The sequence below is a fragment of the Bufo bufo genome, chromosome 2, assembly GCF_905171765.1.
Source record: "Bufo bufo chromosome 2, aBufBuf1.1, whole genome shotgun sequence".
Lineage (NCBI taxonomy): Eukaryota > Metazoa > Chordata > Amphibia > Anura > Bufonidae > Bufo > Bufo bufo.
In genome coordinates this window covers 253806301-253821874 of record NC_053390.1, presented here as the reverse complement: position 1 = coordinate 253821874, position 15574 = coordinate 253806301, and the positions used below count along the sequence as shown (strand labels likewise).

The 15574-nt window shown below is 44.0% G+C and overlaps 1 protein-coding gene across 1 annotated transcript in view; it reads right to left on the bottom strand.

Moving 5' to 3' along the window:
- Positions 1–1414: 1414 nt before the first annotated feature.
- Positions 1415–15574, bottom strand: part of LOC120988737 (macrophage migration inhibitory factor-like) — a 33258-nt gene continuing 19098 nt past the window's right edge. The window contains exon 3 of the mRNA XM_040416385.1: positions 1415–1600. Within this exon, the coding sequence (XP_040272319.1) occupies positions 1501–1600 (100 nt within the window). The 3' untranslated portion in view covers positions 1415–1500. The remainder of the gene's footprint in view (positions 1601–15574) is intronic.

Sequence of the window (15574 nt, the reverse complement as noted above, 5' to 3'; positions counted from 1 at the left end):
GCACACGGCCAGTGACCGTATATTGTGGACCTGCTGGTCGGCAGCACAGGAAACACATGCACGTGTGCATGAGCCCTTACCCCTTGTGCAAATATTAGTGAAAAACCTGGCAGGCATAGTTTTTACGCCAGGCGCACAGACTGCCAAAGATGCACCTAATTTATGATGAGGTGCTCGCCTCGCCATTAATTAGACAATTCTTATGGCAGCACAGAGGGTAAAACTAAGACCGGTGTAAAAAGCTGGTCTTAGTAAATGTGCCCAAAGAGTGCCATTCCATTAGGCTTCTTTCACACGGGCGTCGCGTGTGAGGGCCGGACAAAATTCGGGTGCGTTGCGGGAAAATGCATGATTTTTCTGCGCGAGTGCAAAGCGTTTTAATGCGTTTTGCACGCGCGTGAGAAAAATCGGCATGTTTGGTACCCAGACCCGAACCCGGACTTCTTCCCAGAAGTTCGGGTTTGGGTTAGGTGTTCTGTAGATTTTATTATTTTCCCTTATAACATGGTTATAAGGGAAAATAATAGCATTCTTAATACAGAATGCTTAGTAAAATGTTCATTGAGGGGTTAAAAATAATTATTTAACTCACCCCATCCACTTGGTCGCCTAGCGGATCTCCTCTTCTTTCTTCAGGACCTGGCTAAAGGACCTTTGATGACGTCACTGCACTCATCACATGGTCCATCACCATGGTGATAGACCATGAGATGAGCGCAGTGACGTCACCAAAGGTCCTTTTTTCCCAGGTTCTCAAAGAAGAAGAAAGAAGACAAGCTGGGCTGCGCGAACAAGTGGATGAGGTGAGTTTAATTATTATTTTTTTTAACCCTTCCATCCCTAATTTACTAATCATTCTGTATTAACAATGCTATTATTTTCCCTTATAACCATGTTATAAGGGAAAATAATAAAGATCGGGTCCCCATCCTGATCGTCACCTAGCAACCATGCGTGAAAATCGCACCGCATCCGCACTTGCTTGAGGATGCTTGCGATTTTCACGCAGCCCCATTCACTTTTATGGGGCCTGTGTTACATAAAAAACGCACAATATAGAGCATGCTGCGATTTTCACGCAACGCACAAGTGATGCGTGAAAATTACCACTCATGTGCACAGCCCCATTGAAGTGAATGGGGGCGTTCACCTCACGCATTACACCTGCGGGGAATTCTCGCCTGTATGAAAGGGGCCTTAGTCTTTGGCCCTTTTGTTCAGAGCCTTACTTAACGCATTCCAGTGTCTGATGGCCATTTAGGCCAAAAATGTTTAATTATTACACTGGGAATTTCTTGGCTATTGTAATGGTGTGCCACTGAACTAATTTTAAATTACGTGTATATTTGCGAAAATTCTATTATATATAAACCTTGTAATTGTGATCCATACATAAAATGATTGAATGAATGACTGTTGTTTATCTTGGTTATTTATTGAATAAAGTACAATATAATCAGATGAAGCATTTAGGTACATTATAGCTACAAATAGCTACGATTACACCTTTGTATTCCCACTTTTATTTTCAAATCCAGCAAGGGTAGTACTGTTCCAGCCAACATTAGCTCCAATGATGTCAATAAAGTTGATGTAAACCCTAAAAAAGACAATGGAAACCAAATGAAAACAACTATACAAGTTGATGTGACAATATCCCTACAACATTAGATAGGGTAAGGGTCCCTACACACATGCATTTTGTTTGCCATTTCTTTAACAAGTAAAAATGACCAAGCTTTTTTTTTTTTTTTTTTTTAGCAAAGAAGTTCTTGTGTCCCGAGTCTTATATTCCCCATAGACATTTCTGGCTTTGGCTCAAAAACTGCTACTAAAATCTGTGTACCCTTAAAGGGCATCGCCGCATCTGCACCTATGACACTGGCTGACCTGTACCACGTGCACTTGACAGCTGAAGGCTTCTGTGTTGGTCCCATGTTCATATGTGCCCGCACTGCTGAGAAAAATTACGTTTTAATATATGCGAATGAGACTCTACGAGCAATGGTTGCCATTAGAGGCTCTGCTCTCTCTGTCACTAGAGACTCATTTGCATATATTAAAACATCATTTTTCTCAGCAATATGACACATAAGAACACGGGATCAACACAGATGTCTTCAGTTAGCCAGCGCAGGTCAGCCAGTTTCATAGGTACACATACTGTACCTCCCAACTTTTTGGACAGTCAAAAAGGGACACTTTGGGTTCACTGTGTGAAAGATCCATTTTTTCCTGCAGATTTATACACTTCAATAGCTTTCTTTTACACAATAGCTCAAAAGTATTTCCAACTTCAAATTGCATGAAATAAGGAAATAACATACAAGATAGGCTCTAATATACAGATAGGAAAAAAACACTTTCTGCATCAATCTTGTAAATATAATACTGCAATTCTATACCTCAGATCAAAAATAGGGACATTTAAGGAGCAAAGAGGGACTTAGGTCAAAAGTAGGGACTGTCCCTCCAATGTGCGGATTTTGTTGTGGATTTTTCCGCAACGTTTTCTGCTGCAGAATCAGTTTGCCATTGAATTGAATGGAGAGATTCTCATGCAGGAAATCTTCACCAATCTGCACCATACTTCACACCAGAAAATCCGCAACAGTTCTGCAGATTTTCTTGCCTCATAAAACCCTGTGAGCCTAATTAGGCCATTTTATTGATGCAATGACCCATACATTTACCAGCATCCAGATCACAGCATGCAAGTACAATCAAGTTTTTTGGAGGTTTTAGACTGTCCCTATCCTGTCCGTACTAGATCTTTAGAGTATGTAATATACTTTATAAAATAGGTTTCTGACAGTCACAAAAGACATTGCCGGTCATTTACTATCATTTTATGCTTGGTTGTGGCATAAAGTTAGTCACAAGACCTGTTTTGCAACTTTTTTTTTATGTCTGTGGGACAATATTTTGTCGTACTGTTTTTTTTTTTACACAGTGTTCATAACTTGGGAGAGGCAGGGGCTGGAACATCAGGCACGGCACATTTACGAACAGTTACGCCTTAAAACCGGGGCTGGAATAATTATTTACTCCTGGAGTAAGGACTGCTGGTGGTGCGCCTACTTTATGACAAAGCACACGTCTCGTCATAAATTAGCTCAATCCTACAGCAGCGTCAGGGAAATAAAGCTGGGGGTCATTTATGAAGTTTTATGTATCTTTTTGGTGTAAAATTGTTGCAAGGCTCCTTTTTTTGCAACTTTTTAAACGTAGGAGTGGCAGGGGCCAGGACTGGGGCCTCGGCATATTTACAGATTTTACGCCAGGAAAAAATGCGTAAATGTTTCTGAAAGACTACGTGGCTGGTGTAGATTTTCTGGCAGGTGCAAGGACTCCCATAGATGCACCTAATTTATGACGAGGTGCATGCCCCGGCAAAAATAAGGCGTCTCTTCCGTTAGCAATGCCAGCCATAAAATAAATGAAAAATATTGCTAATAAAGGGCGGCCTTAATAAATGACTCCCACTGACTGTAGCCATAAATGATCATTTTAAGAGTTTTACAAAACAAACAAGTTTGATAAACCAACGCAAACCACGGGCCGGACAGACGGTTTTTTGGCTCCCTGTCCTCCGTCTGGCGCAGGGCCTGGAGCCCGCGGACATGTCAGTCTCTGACTGAGGGGGAGAGAAGCCATTCCCCCCGCCCACAGTTAACCCCACATTCTTCCTGTACTTTTTTCTTCGACAGGGGGCATGGCTTAGCTGAGTTATAGCCCCCCCCCCCCCGTCGATCAGCTGTTTCAGGGAGCCGCTGTACTCTGGGAGTGCAGCCATCTCCCTGCAGCTTTTCAAGCACAGTGCTTTAAATAGTACAGCTATTATTATTAGAGTATTACAGCTCAGCCCCATTCACATCTATGGGGCTGAGCTGCAACTTTGCCATATGACCAATGTACGGTAACGTCACATGGCCTAGGAAGAGGCTATGGCACTCAATGAGTGCCTGACCTCTTCTAACAGCTAATCGGCAAGGGTCCTAAGTGTCGGACCCCTGCTGATCTCATATTGATCACCTATACTTAGGATTGGTCATCAATATCTGTTACCGGATAACCCCTTTAATGACTAGACTTTTGTTATTTAGGGTGGAATTTTTCACTCTAGGTGTTTTTGAGGTTAGTTTCTAGAATGGTGCACAGTAATAAATTTGGTGCAATGTGGTTGTGCCCAGTAAAGTACACCCGGGAGATGCCTAGCGTGGAGTAGCAACTTTTTTGCAACTTTTAATAAAGTTGCTGTTTATATCTGTGTCACAAAAGTGATCTACTCTGAAATTCTGACCAAATTTTCCCTCCAAATGTTAAGGTAGAGCTGGAATGTGCAACTTTTTGAAGCCAAACTTCTGGCGCGCAGGGCTTGATAAAATCCCTCCTTAGTGCACGTGGTGGTTTAATGGTTGTAACTATTTGTTGGGCTAAAAATAATGTTTGCAACTTTTTTTATGTGACATGTTGGTCTTTTTTATACATTTTTTTTAGGTTTTTGTTTCCTTTTTTAGTTTTATTTCGTGCAAAAAATGTAAAGTATTTTTTCCCCCCAAATTATAGCTTTTTAAAGTTTAAATATGCAACCTGACACCACATTTAATCAATATTAAATTGGCCCGGGCAAATTTACTAATGTAGTGTACGGGGACTGTAATGCCCGTCACTACAAAAGTGTCACTTTGTGTGCTGTCGTCCCTCCTTAATTATGGGGAAGTTGGTATATGTCATCTTTATAAATTGTCATGTAATGTAGTGCTATGTATTTCCCTGTTACTGTGAAACTTGCATGTACAGGCCTGCTAGGGGTGTCATTCCAGCTCTTAGTCACTAGAGGGAGCTAGGGAGCCCTAGTCTATATAAGGCCCAGTCAGGGAAGGGAAGGTTGGTCTAAGGTTGATAGTCTAGTCTAACCAGAGATTAGACAATGTCAGAGACAAGTCCAGGCCTGAAGCCTGCGGTCCAGGAGTGGGTTTTGCAGTCCCTGTAACCGGGTTCCAGATTCTAGGAGAAGGTTCCCCTCCTGAATTCCCATATGCCGAAACAGGAATACCTCAGTTAAAGAGGCTGAGGAAGCTGAGGGAGAGACAGAGGCATGTCAAGAAAAGCAAGAGGTACTCAAGATAACAGAGGAGGTACTTTATAAAGAGAGAACCAAGGATATACGCCAGAGTTAAGGTATTGGGCCTTGGAGAAGATTTTCTATGTTCCAGGATCAGTCAGGAATAGAGTGCAAGCTGCCTGTACTACAAATCCTGTGTTTCACACTCTGAAGTCATCTTGCTTAATCTATATTGCCTGCATCGACCGTATTGAAAAATCAACTGTATGCAAAGGAACTGTGCTTCCGTTAATGTCTCTATATGGAAACTACTAAAGTTGGAGTTTTGTTTTAACATCACGTGGTTCCTCAGTTATTCCTGCTATCCGCAAACGGCGTGCCACCGTTTAATTGGCACTGGCGTCACGAACATTTTCCTACCATCACCTGCCTATGCAGAGAGTCAGCCGTCTCAGGTTAGTGTCTATTGCACTACTACACCCAGGAACACCTTTCTACACACAACTTGAGTACGCTGCACCTCTCTTTTGGCGTCACGAACAGGATACGCACGCTTTCCAGTGCAAGAAGCGTGAACTTTGTGCCTTATACAGTTGCCCTGTGACCAAAGTGACAAATTTCCTGTTTATTTAAAGTGGACTTTGTGAACTGAAAATCATACCAAAAGTGGTCCTAAAACCTCTAAAAAGCGCTGTGCAGTGTTGCGCTACCACAGAGGAAGGAAATCGCCACATCGGAGTGTGGTTTTGTGGACTTTTCATCATCCTGCTTGCTGTCAGTGAATAGACAGCGTTTCTTGCTAAAGATGGCCGCTGAGCTTGCTGAATTTATTGCTGCGTCATCTTCGTCCCGAAAAGGCGGGAAAAATTGGCGCCCTTCTGAGGAAGTTGCGGGAAGGAGTTCAAGGTCAGGCGCCCCTGCTTATCTGGACATTTGCATGTCGGCCAGCATGGACACCGCCTTCCATATACTGGAATACCTGGGGGGCGGCCTCCCAGTGCGAGGGGAGGAGCTGGCTGATTTAATTGACGCGACCCTATCGCTCTCCGAAGAAGGATCGAGCATGTTGGAAAGTGAACAGAGCGTTGCTGCAGCGTCCGCGCCTGAGATCCCAAAAATGTATGATATTGGTGTAGAGCCAGAGGAGGCTCCACCGGCCTACTCTCCGGGACCGGAGAAACCCGCCTGCCGCCCACGGGAGAAAGAACCAGAGCCCTGCTATGGCTCATGGAAAGACTTCTTTCAACCCTCTTTCAAGTGGTCGTCACTTATGGCAGAGATCCGGGAGGCCGCTATAAAGCGGAATACAAAGACCAAGATCTATTATGAAGAGTTGACCAAGACAATCCATGAAAGACACACCAACACCCAACCCCGCCTGGAAAGGAGAAAGGGAGTGGTGGTGTCCTTTGACAAAACCCGTGGCTACGGGTTCATACAAGATTACCTGACTGGCAGAGACTTATATGTTAATAGAAGGTCTGTCAAGAGAAACTACCTCCCTTCCTATCAGCACAGCCTCCGCGAGGGAGAGGAAGTGGAGTTCACCCCTGCCGAGAGCCTGAGAGGTCCTTATGCCACTGCCGTGACCCATCCCAAGCGAGAACCTGAGGACTGGGAGGCAGAAGAAGAAGACTACTCTGGCTGCGAGGGGGAACCGGAACGCTCTCCAGAGCCGGCCCATCACGCCTTCCAGGAGTGGAGCTCCTTCATTGGGCCTAACGTCTTCTGGCAGCCAACCGTGTTGGAAAAATGGGTGAGCCCTTACCCTTCCCCCGAGCTGCCTCGTCGGGAGAAGACCATGCAAGAGATGGAAAATCTAAAGGGACTTCGAAATACCTTTGAGAACATCCGGAGGGGTCGGAGACCCGATGCATCACCAGAACCTGCAGAGGCCGAGTCCGTGCCATCGGTGACAGTGCCTGCGCCGGCGGTGCCAGCGGAGGACCGCGACTCTGACACGGAGAGCATCGGTGAGCAGATTGTCCGGCTGGAGGAGAGGTTGCGGGAGCTGCGCAAGATCGCGACCGCCAGGATCCAGACGCCGCCGAAGAAGGACGAGGTAAGGGTGCCTGTCACCACCCGTAGACTACCTTCTGCTGCCACCGCTCCGCCAGTGCCCCAAAGAAGACCCCCTGTTGCTGGGAATTGCTGCACAGAGCCCACCGAACCGCTTGCGGCGGCGGTATCCACTCCACTTCATCCCACAATTATCATGCCGGGACCGGTACGGTCCACCCAAAGGTTTACCCCTAGGCCCATGGGGCCAATACCTATTAGGGGTCCCTTCACGTTGCGGCTTCCCCCTAACACTGTTATGTGGGCACATCCTCCTGTAGAGGACTACTACAGGCCGTACTTGCTAGCAGAGCCGGGTAATGATGACATACCCCTGTGAATCAGCCTGCTAGGCCTTTGATTTATTGCACCAACGAAAAATGCTGTTAACCCTTCCAGGACAGGAGTCCTATGTTCCCTGGTTGTTTGTTGCTGCTGCCAGTTTATCCACGGCTCAGTGGTGGGTGTTGACCACTGAAGTATTAAAGTCAACAAAGCCAAGTTTGTTTCCAGGACCTCCTGCCTGCTTTTGCTATCCCACGCCAAGTTGTGCCTGTTCCTTTGTTGCACCTTTTACCCTTAACCCCCTTTTCAGGTTGATCAGGGGTATTACAGCACTTGTCTTTGCTGTCCTTTTATTGTGCAACTTGATACTAAGGAACCGTGCCCGGAGACAGACTCAAAAGAACCTGAGCCTCTGAGATTTTTGCTCTTTTAAAAGTGAATGTGCCCAGAGATGGACTCCACCGCACGAGAGCCTCTGTGATTTATTAGGAAAATAACCTGGGTACGGACTCATGTTTGTTCTTTGAGCCTCAAGAACTTTTATACTGTTTTATCTATTTTGCTGTTCTATTATGGACTTATTCATTGTCATGGACTATCCTGGTTATAATGTTACGCTGTGCCAGGTCAGCGCCCCAGTTCCATTCACTATCCTGAGAAGAAGAGAACGACGCCCCTTGTCACCAACCTTCACTTTTGCCAATTGGACCTGATATGAATGTAAATGCAGATGAATTACATATATGTATGCCTGCATGTCTCTTTTTCTGTTTCAGGTAGAGATTCCAGTTGGGCGAGTCCTGATGGAGTACGAGGTCGTACTCAGCTTAAAGCAGTGGGGTATGTAGTGTACGGGGACTGTAATGCCCGTCACTACAAAAGTGTCACTTTGTGTGCTGTCATCCCTCCTTAATTATGGGGAAGTTGGTATATGTCATCTTTATAAATTGTCATGTAATGTAGTGCTATGTATTTCCCTGTTACTGTGAAACTTGCATGTACAGGCCTGCTAGGGGTGTCATTCCAGCTCTTAGTCACTAGAGGGAGCTAGGGAGCCCTAGTCTATATAAGGCCCAGTCAGGGAAGGGAAGGTTGGTCTAAGGTTGATAGTCTAGTCTAACCAGAGATTAGACAATGTCAGAGACAAGTCCAGGCCTGAAGCCTGCGGTCCAGGAGTGGGTTTTGCAGTCCCTGTAACCGGGTTCCAGATTCTAGGAGAAGGTTCCCCTCCTGAATTCCCATATGCCGAAACAGGAATACCTCAGTTAAAGAGGCTGAGGAAGCTGAGGGAGAGACAGAGGCATGTCAAGAAAAGCAAGAGGTACTCAAGATAACAGAGGAGGTACTTTATAAAGAGAGAACCAAGGATATACGCCAGAGTTAAGGTATTGGGCCTTGGAGAAGATTTTCTATGTTCCAGGATCAGTCAGGAATAGAGTGCAAGCTGCCTGTACTACAAATCCTGTGTTTCACACTCTGAAGTCATCTTGCTTAATCTATATTGCCTGCATCGACCGTATTGAAAAATCAACTGTATGCAAAGGAACTGTGCTTCCGTTAATGTCTCTATATGGAAACTACTAAAGTTGGAGTTTTGTTTTAACATCACGTGGTTCCTCAGTTATTCCTGCTATCCGCAAACGGCGTGCCACCGTTTAATTGGCACTGGCGTCACGAACATTTTCCTACCATCACCTGCCTATGCAGAGAGTCAGCCGTCTCAGGTTAGTGTCTATTGCACTACTACACCCAGGAACACCTTTCTACACACAACTTGAGTACGCTGCACTAACATGTACAGCTGAAAACAGGTGTAAATGTTTGTGAAAAACTGCTCCTTATACAAGGACTGCCAAAGGTGCTCCTAATTTACCCGAATTCTATGGCAGTGCAGGGGGGAAACCTATACCGGCGTAAAAAGACTTTGTGAATGACCCACATTTCGAGGATGTTCACACGTGGCAGATACGCTATGGATTTTCTGTCACCGAGGTGAAATAAAATTGCACTACTGTGGCTGAAATGTCATGTATATCATGTGTATGAATGTATACTGTAAGTGGTGACAACACAGGTAGCCATGGGAGTCATAATGGTGGTGCTGCACTTATAATGGTGGTAAACTGCTCTGTTTATTAAAGGTGTTATCCCATGATTCATGTTGTGTTGTAAGGGTATTTTCCATACTTGACACATTCACGCATTGTCACGTACATGAGGGAAAGTGGCTTCTTGCCGCATCCTCACGTGCATGTTACTGATAGCTGGGCCCCTGCTGCATCCGCCGGTATCACCGCATACAGCGGTTAACCCTTTCACATGCCGCGGCACGAGTGGGGTTTGCAGAGGGAGAAGGCTCCCTCTGACTCTATCGCCCCCCCATGCTGCGCTGTGCTGCGCTGTGCTGCGCTGAGCCTGCCAGCTACGGAAGCCCAGGAGATCCAGCCTGTAAAAAAATAAAAATAAAAACTGTGCCAAAAATGCCTTTTAAATTTTAAAAATGTAGACATATTAGGTACCTCCACATCCATAATGTCCTGCACTATAAAACTATTACATAACTTACCCCCTAAGGTGAAGAGCATTAAAAAAAGTGCAAAAAAAAAATAATTTTGGTCACCTTTCATCACAAAAAGTATAATACCAAGTGATCAAAAATTCATATGCAACCCAAAATAATACCAATCAAACCATCATCTCTTCCTTCAAAAAATCACCCCCTATATGAGACAATCGTCCAAAAAAAAATAATATATGGCTTTCAGAAAATGCTTTTGTGTAAAACTGAAATACATAAAAAAAAGTAGACATATTAGGTATCGCCGTGTCCGTAACAACCTGCTCTATAAAAATATCACATGATCTAACCCTAAGGTGAATTCCATAAAAAAATAAAATCTCTCTTTTTTTTGGTCACTTTGCCACATAAAGTTTATTAAAAAAATTCTATGTACCCAAAAAAATGGTACCTATAAAAACGTCAACTTTTTCCGCAAAAAAAGAGCACCTACTCAAGACGATCGGCAGAAAAATAAAAATATAGCTTTCAAAAAATGAAGGCACAAAAACATTATTTTTGTTTTCAAAAATGCTTTATGTAAAACTGAAACAACAAAAATACACATTTGGTATTGTCGTGTCCATATAAACCTTCTCTATAAAAACACATGATCTATCCTGTCAGGAGAACTCTGCTTTTATTGTATAAAACTGAAATAAATAAAAAAATAAACAAATTCAGTATTGCTACATCCATAATGACCTGCTCTATAAAAATATCACATGATATACCCCCTCAAGTGAATGCTGTTAAATAAAATAAATAAAAACTGTGCCAAAAAAGCAATTTTTTTGGTTAACTTGACCCCAAAAAAGTGTCATATTGAATGATCAAAGAATTATATGTACCCAAAAATGGTACCACTAAAAATGTGGAAAAAAAAAGCCCCTGCACAAGATGATCGGCAGAAAAAAGAAATGTAGCTTTCAGAAAATGAAGGCACAAAAACATTATTTTTGTTTTCAAAAATGCTTTATGTAAAACTGAAACAACAAAAATACACATTTGGTATTGTCGTGTCCATATAAACCTTCTCTATAAAAACACATGATCTATCCTGTCAGGAGAACTCTGTAAAAAACTAAAACTGTGCCACAACAGCCATTTTTTGGTTACCATGCCTCACAAAAAGCGTAATATCTAGCAATAAAAAATCATAAGTACCCCAAAATAGTACCAATAAAACTGTCAGCTCATCCCATAGTTTACAAAATGGGGTACATTTTTGGGAGTTTCTACTCTAGGGGTGCATCAGGGGGTCTTCAAATGTGACATGGCAACTTAAAATTATTCCAGCGATAACTGCCCTCCAAAATCTATATGGCGCTCCTTTCCCTCTGCACCCTGCCGTGTGCCCATACAGCAGTTTACGACCACATATGGGGTGATTCTGTAAACTGCAGAATCAGGGTAATAAATATTGAGTTTTCTTTGGCTGTTAACCCTTGCTGTGTTACACCTAAAGGGTTGGCAAAGTTTGTAAAAGTTTTTAATAATTAGAAGGGTGTAGTTTCTAAAATGGGGTCATTTATGGGTGGTTTCTACTATGTAAGGCTAAGTTCACACGAACGTGCGTGACCCGTGGCCGTATTGCGGCCCGCAAATCGCGGGCCGCAATACACGGCCACAGTTCCGTGTAAATTCCGCATCACGGATGCGGACCCATTCACTTCAATGGGTCCGCTAATCCGGAATCGCGGAACGGCCGCACGGGACGGGACCCCTCGGAAGCACTACGGAGTGCCTCCTGGGGTTACGTCCCGTTGTTCCGTTCCGCTAAAAGATAGAACAAGTCCTATCTTTTCGCGGAACGGCCGGATCGCGGACCCATTAAAGTGAATGGGTCCGCGATCCGATGCGGCTGACCAACGGCCGGCGAACAAGCATTGCGGCCCGCTATTTGCGGGCCGCTTCACAGGCACGGGTCACACACGTTCGTGTGAACCCGGCCTAAGTCTCACAAAGTGACTTCATAACTGAACTGGTCCTTAAAAAGTGGGTTTTGGAAATTTTCTTAAACTTTAAGAATTGCTTTTAAAATTCTAAGCCCTTTAACTTCCTGAAAAATAAAATGACATTTTCAAAATGATGCCAACATGAAGTAGAAATCTCCGAAATGTACAGTAACAACTATTTTATGAGGTATCACAATCTGTTTTAAAAGCAGAGACATTCAAATTTCAAAAATTGTGAATTTTTCAAAATTTTCTGTAATTTTTTTTTTATTTTTTATAAATATAGGTGAAATATATTGACTAAAATTTACCACTAACAGTACAATGTGTCACGAGAAAACAATCTCAGAATCGCTAAGTAAAAGCGTTCCATAGATATTACCACACAGAGTGACATGTCAGATTTGCAAAATGTGGCTTGGTCCTTATGTGGAAAACTTGCTTGGTCTTGAAGGGGTTAATTAAGTCCTGATTGGTTCTGTCCCCTTTAATACTACCGTCTATATTCTGTGTAAGGATATTCCTTGTAATGTAGTGATCTAGGGATAGTTCGATAACATACCCAACCTCCCATTGTGCTGAGAAGGCCTCATTCCTGAGTGCTGATCTCAGAGACATGTGTGCTGCACACTGGAAATCTTTGGGAGGAGGGGCCGATAGGGTAAAAACTTTGCTGAACACTGGCACTTCATTGAGGAACATCATCCAGGTAGGATGAATTGATCTTGATTTGAAACTCTATCCCCATCTTGTGTATCACCATACCTCACATGGCTCCAAAGATCTCCCCATTAATTGCCCCAATTGCTCTGCTAGATTTATATCAAGCTGGCAGCTCAAGGGGAGTGTAGTTTCTCAGGGGGCGTGTCTTTTTTCTGTAGCTCTCGCTCTATGACAGCTCAGGAGGCAGTTAAAGGATGAAACTGAGCATGTGTGTCCTTCTCAGTGAGCGGGACAAAGAAATAAGAAAAAACAGCGCTATACAGATACATTTAACTGAATAAGGCCTCATGCACACAGACTTTTTTTTTGCGGTCCGCAAAATGGATTTCCGTTGTTCCGTGACCCGAGACCGTTTTTTCGTCCGTGGGTCTTCCTTGATTTTTGGAGGATCCACGGACATGAGAAAAAAAAGTTGCTTTGGTGTCCGCCTGGCCGCGCGGAGCCAAACGGTTCCGTCCTGACTTACAATGCAAGGCAATGGGGACGGATCCGTTTGACGTTGACACAATATGGTGCAATTGCAAACGGATCCGTCCCCCATTGACTTTCAATGTAAAGTCAGGAGTCCCTATTATACCATCGGATAAGAGTTTTCTCCAATCCGATGGTATATTTTAACTTGAAGCGTCCCCATCACCATGGGAACGCCTCTATGTTAGAATATACCATCGGATTTAAGTTAGATCGTGAAAACTCAGATCCGACAGTATATTCTAACACAGAGGCATTCCCATAGTGATGGGGACGCTTCAAATTAGAATATACTGAGAACTGTGTAATAACTGCCCCCTGCTGCCTGGCAGCACCAGATCTCTTACAGGGGGCTGTGATCCGCACAATTAACCCCTCAGGTGCCGCACCTGAGGGGTTAATTGTGCGTATCATAGCCCCCTGTAAGAGATCAGGTGCTGCCAGGCAGGAGGGGGCACACCCTCCTACCTCCCAGTTTTAAATTCATAATAGGACAGGTCATATTTTTTTGACTGACAGGAAACACTGATCACGGCCGCAGATGAACAACGGTGAAAGTCAATGGGTCCGCAGAAAATCACGGAAAACGGAACAACGGCCACGGATGCACACAACGGTCGTGTGCATGAGGCCTAACTCAGTGGCTATGCAAAATCTTTAATTACACTCAATTACAAAAGTATTCAGACCCCAGGGGCTTCTTTGAAAACTGGAGAATATTTTTCGTGGGACAACCTGTTTAAGTGAAATGCAGAGTCTGCGGTATAAACTGTACTGTGAAATGCTGTGTGCTCCTGCAAAACGAGCACTATCCAAATCGCGCTCACACGCGGAGATTGATTTCCACACAGGACACGCTTGACTGAAAGAGGCCTAAAATAAATAAATGCTTGAAATAGATCACTCTGTGTGTAATGAATCTTTATAATATGAGTTTCACTTTTTGAATTGAATTACTGAAATAAATTAACTTTTCGATGATATTCTAATTTATGCATCTGTACTGTATGTAAGTACCAGACAGGACCCAGTGGTCAGTAGCATGCAGATCGCATAGAGTGGCGGAAGACACTACAACTGGAAAAAAAGCAATCCAACTAAACCCTACGTGGTAGTTAGCTGGTAAGTGGAGTGTCACTCACAATTTGGCACCCCCCCCCCCCCTCAGGGTCTAAATAGGGGCAGAAATGCAACAACACCTGCAGCAACAGAAAGGTATCCTGGATCAAGTGTAGCCAACTTTCACTTCCTAGATGGCGCATGCTTGTGTGCCAGTGAGCCTGTGAGAAAAGTTACGTTAGGAGATACAGACCAGCCAGCTTGCCACACCTGTATAAATAGTGGCATCAGTGGTGTGCATATAGAAGTAAGGGCCCCATAGCAAGGATCTAACCAGGCTCCCCACACAGGACCGAAAGGTTTCCGCCTAAATCCCTTTCAATGACCCTTGAGCCATTTTTTTCCATTGCCTCATTTGCTAAAAGTTGTTCCTTTAGAGGGTTGAGTCCTGACCAAGTTTTCACCCCTAGTGGAAGAGATGATCCCAACTGTGCCCCCTCTTTCCCTGGGCCCCATAGCAGTCGAATGGTCTGCCACTATGGTAGTTATGCCCCTGAGTGGCATGTAGACTGTGGGGTCATTTATTATTGTGTCTTGCACCTGTTCTTTTAGATAGTCAATTTTTTTTAGGTGCATTTACTAATGGAAGTGCACCTGTTTTTGAGGCATTTGTGCCTCGTTCGACAGTTTTCAGTATTAAACTAGTTCTGGTAGTGTGGCTTGATTTGCTATTTATATAGGTGTGCCTTTTATATCTATGAATTTGGCGCAAAAATTGTCTAATTTCTACCCGAAGAGAGGCCTGTGCAGTGTAAGGGCTCATGCACACAACTGTTTTTGTCCGCATTCGCATTTTGTTTGCGGGTCGGATGCAGACCTATTCACGTCAATGGGGCCGCAAAAGGTTCAGACAGCACGTGTCATGTCTGCATCCGTATGTCCATTCCGCTGCACTGCAATAAAATAGAACATGTCCTATTCTTGTTCGTATTACGGAAAAGGATAGGACAGTTCTCTGGAGGGCCCGGACATTGCATTCCACAAAATGCAGAACAAGCATGGCCGGTATCTGTGTTTTGTGGATCCACAGTTTGGTGCAGTGCAGCAGTTTCCCATCCTAACAAATCAGGTTGCAGCTGCCATTTTCCACAGGACCTATGAAAAATGATAGTTGCAATTTGACTGCCTGCTATGGACAACTCTCTCAGAAGCCAGATGTTACATTGTAGTGAAGAGAATTTGTAAAAAAAATTAAAATCTTTTCCTACAGATTCATATTAGGTTACTTTCACACTCGCGTTTGGTGTGGATCCGTCATGCATCTGCACAGACGGATCCGTTCAGATAATACAACCGTCTGCATCCGTTCAGAACGGATCCGTTTGTATTATCTTT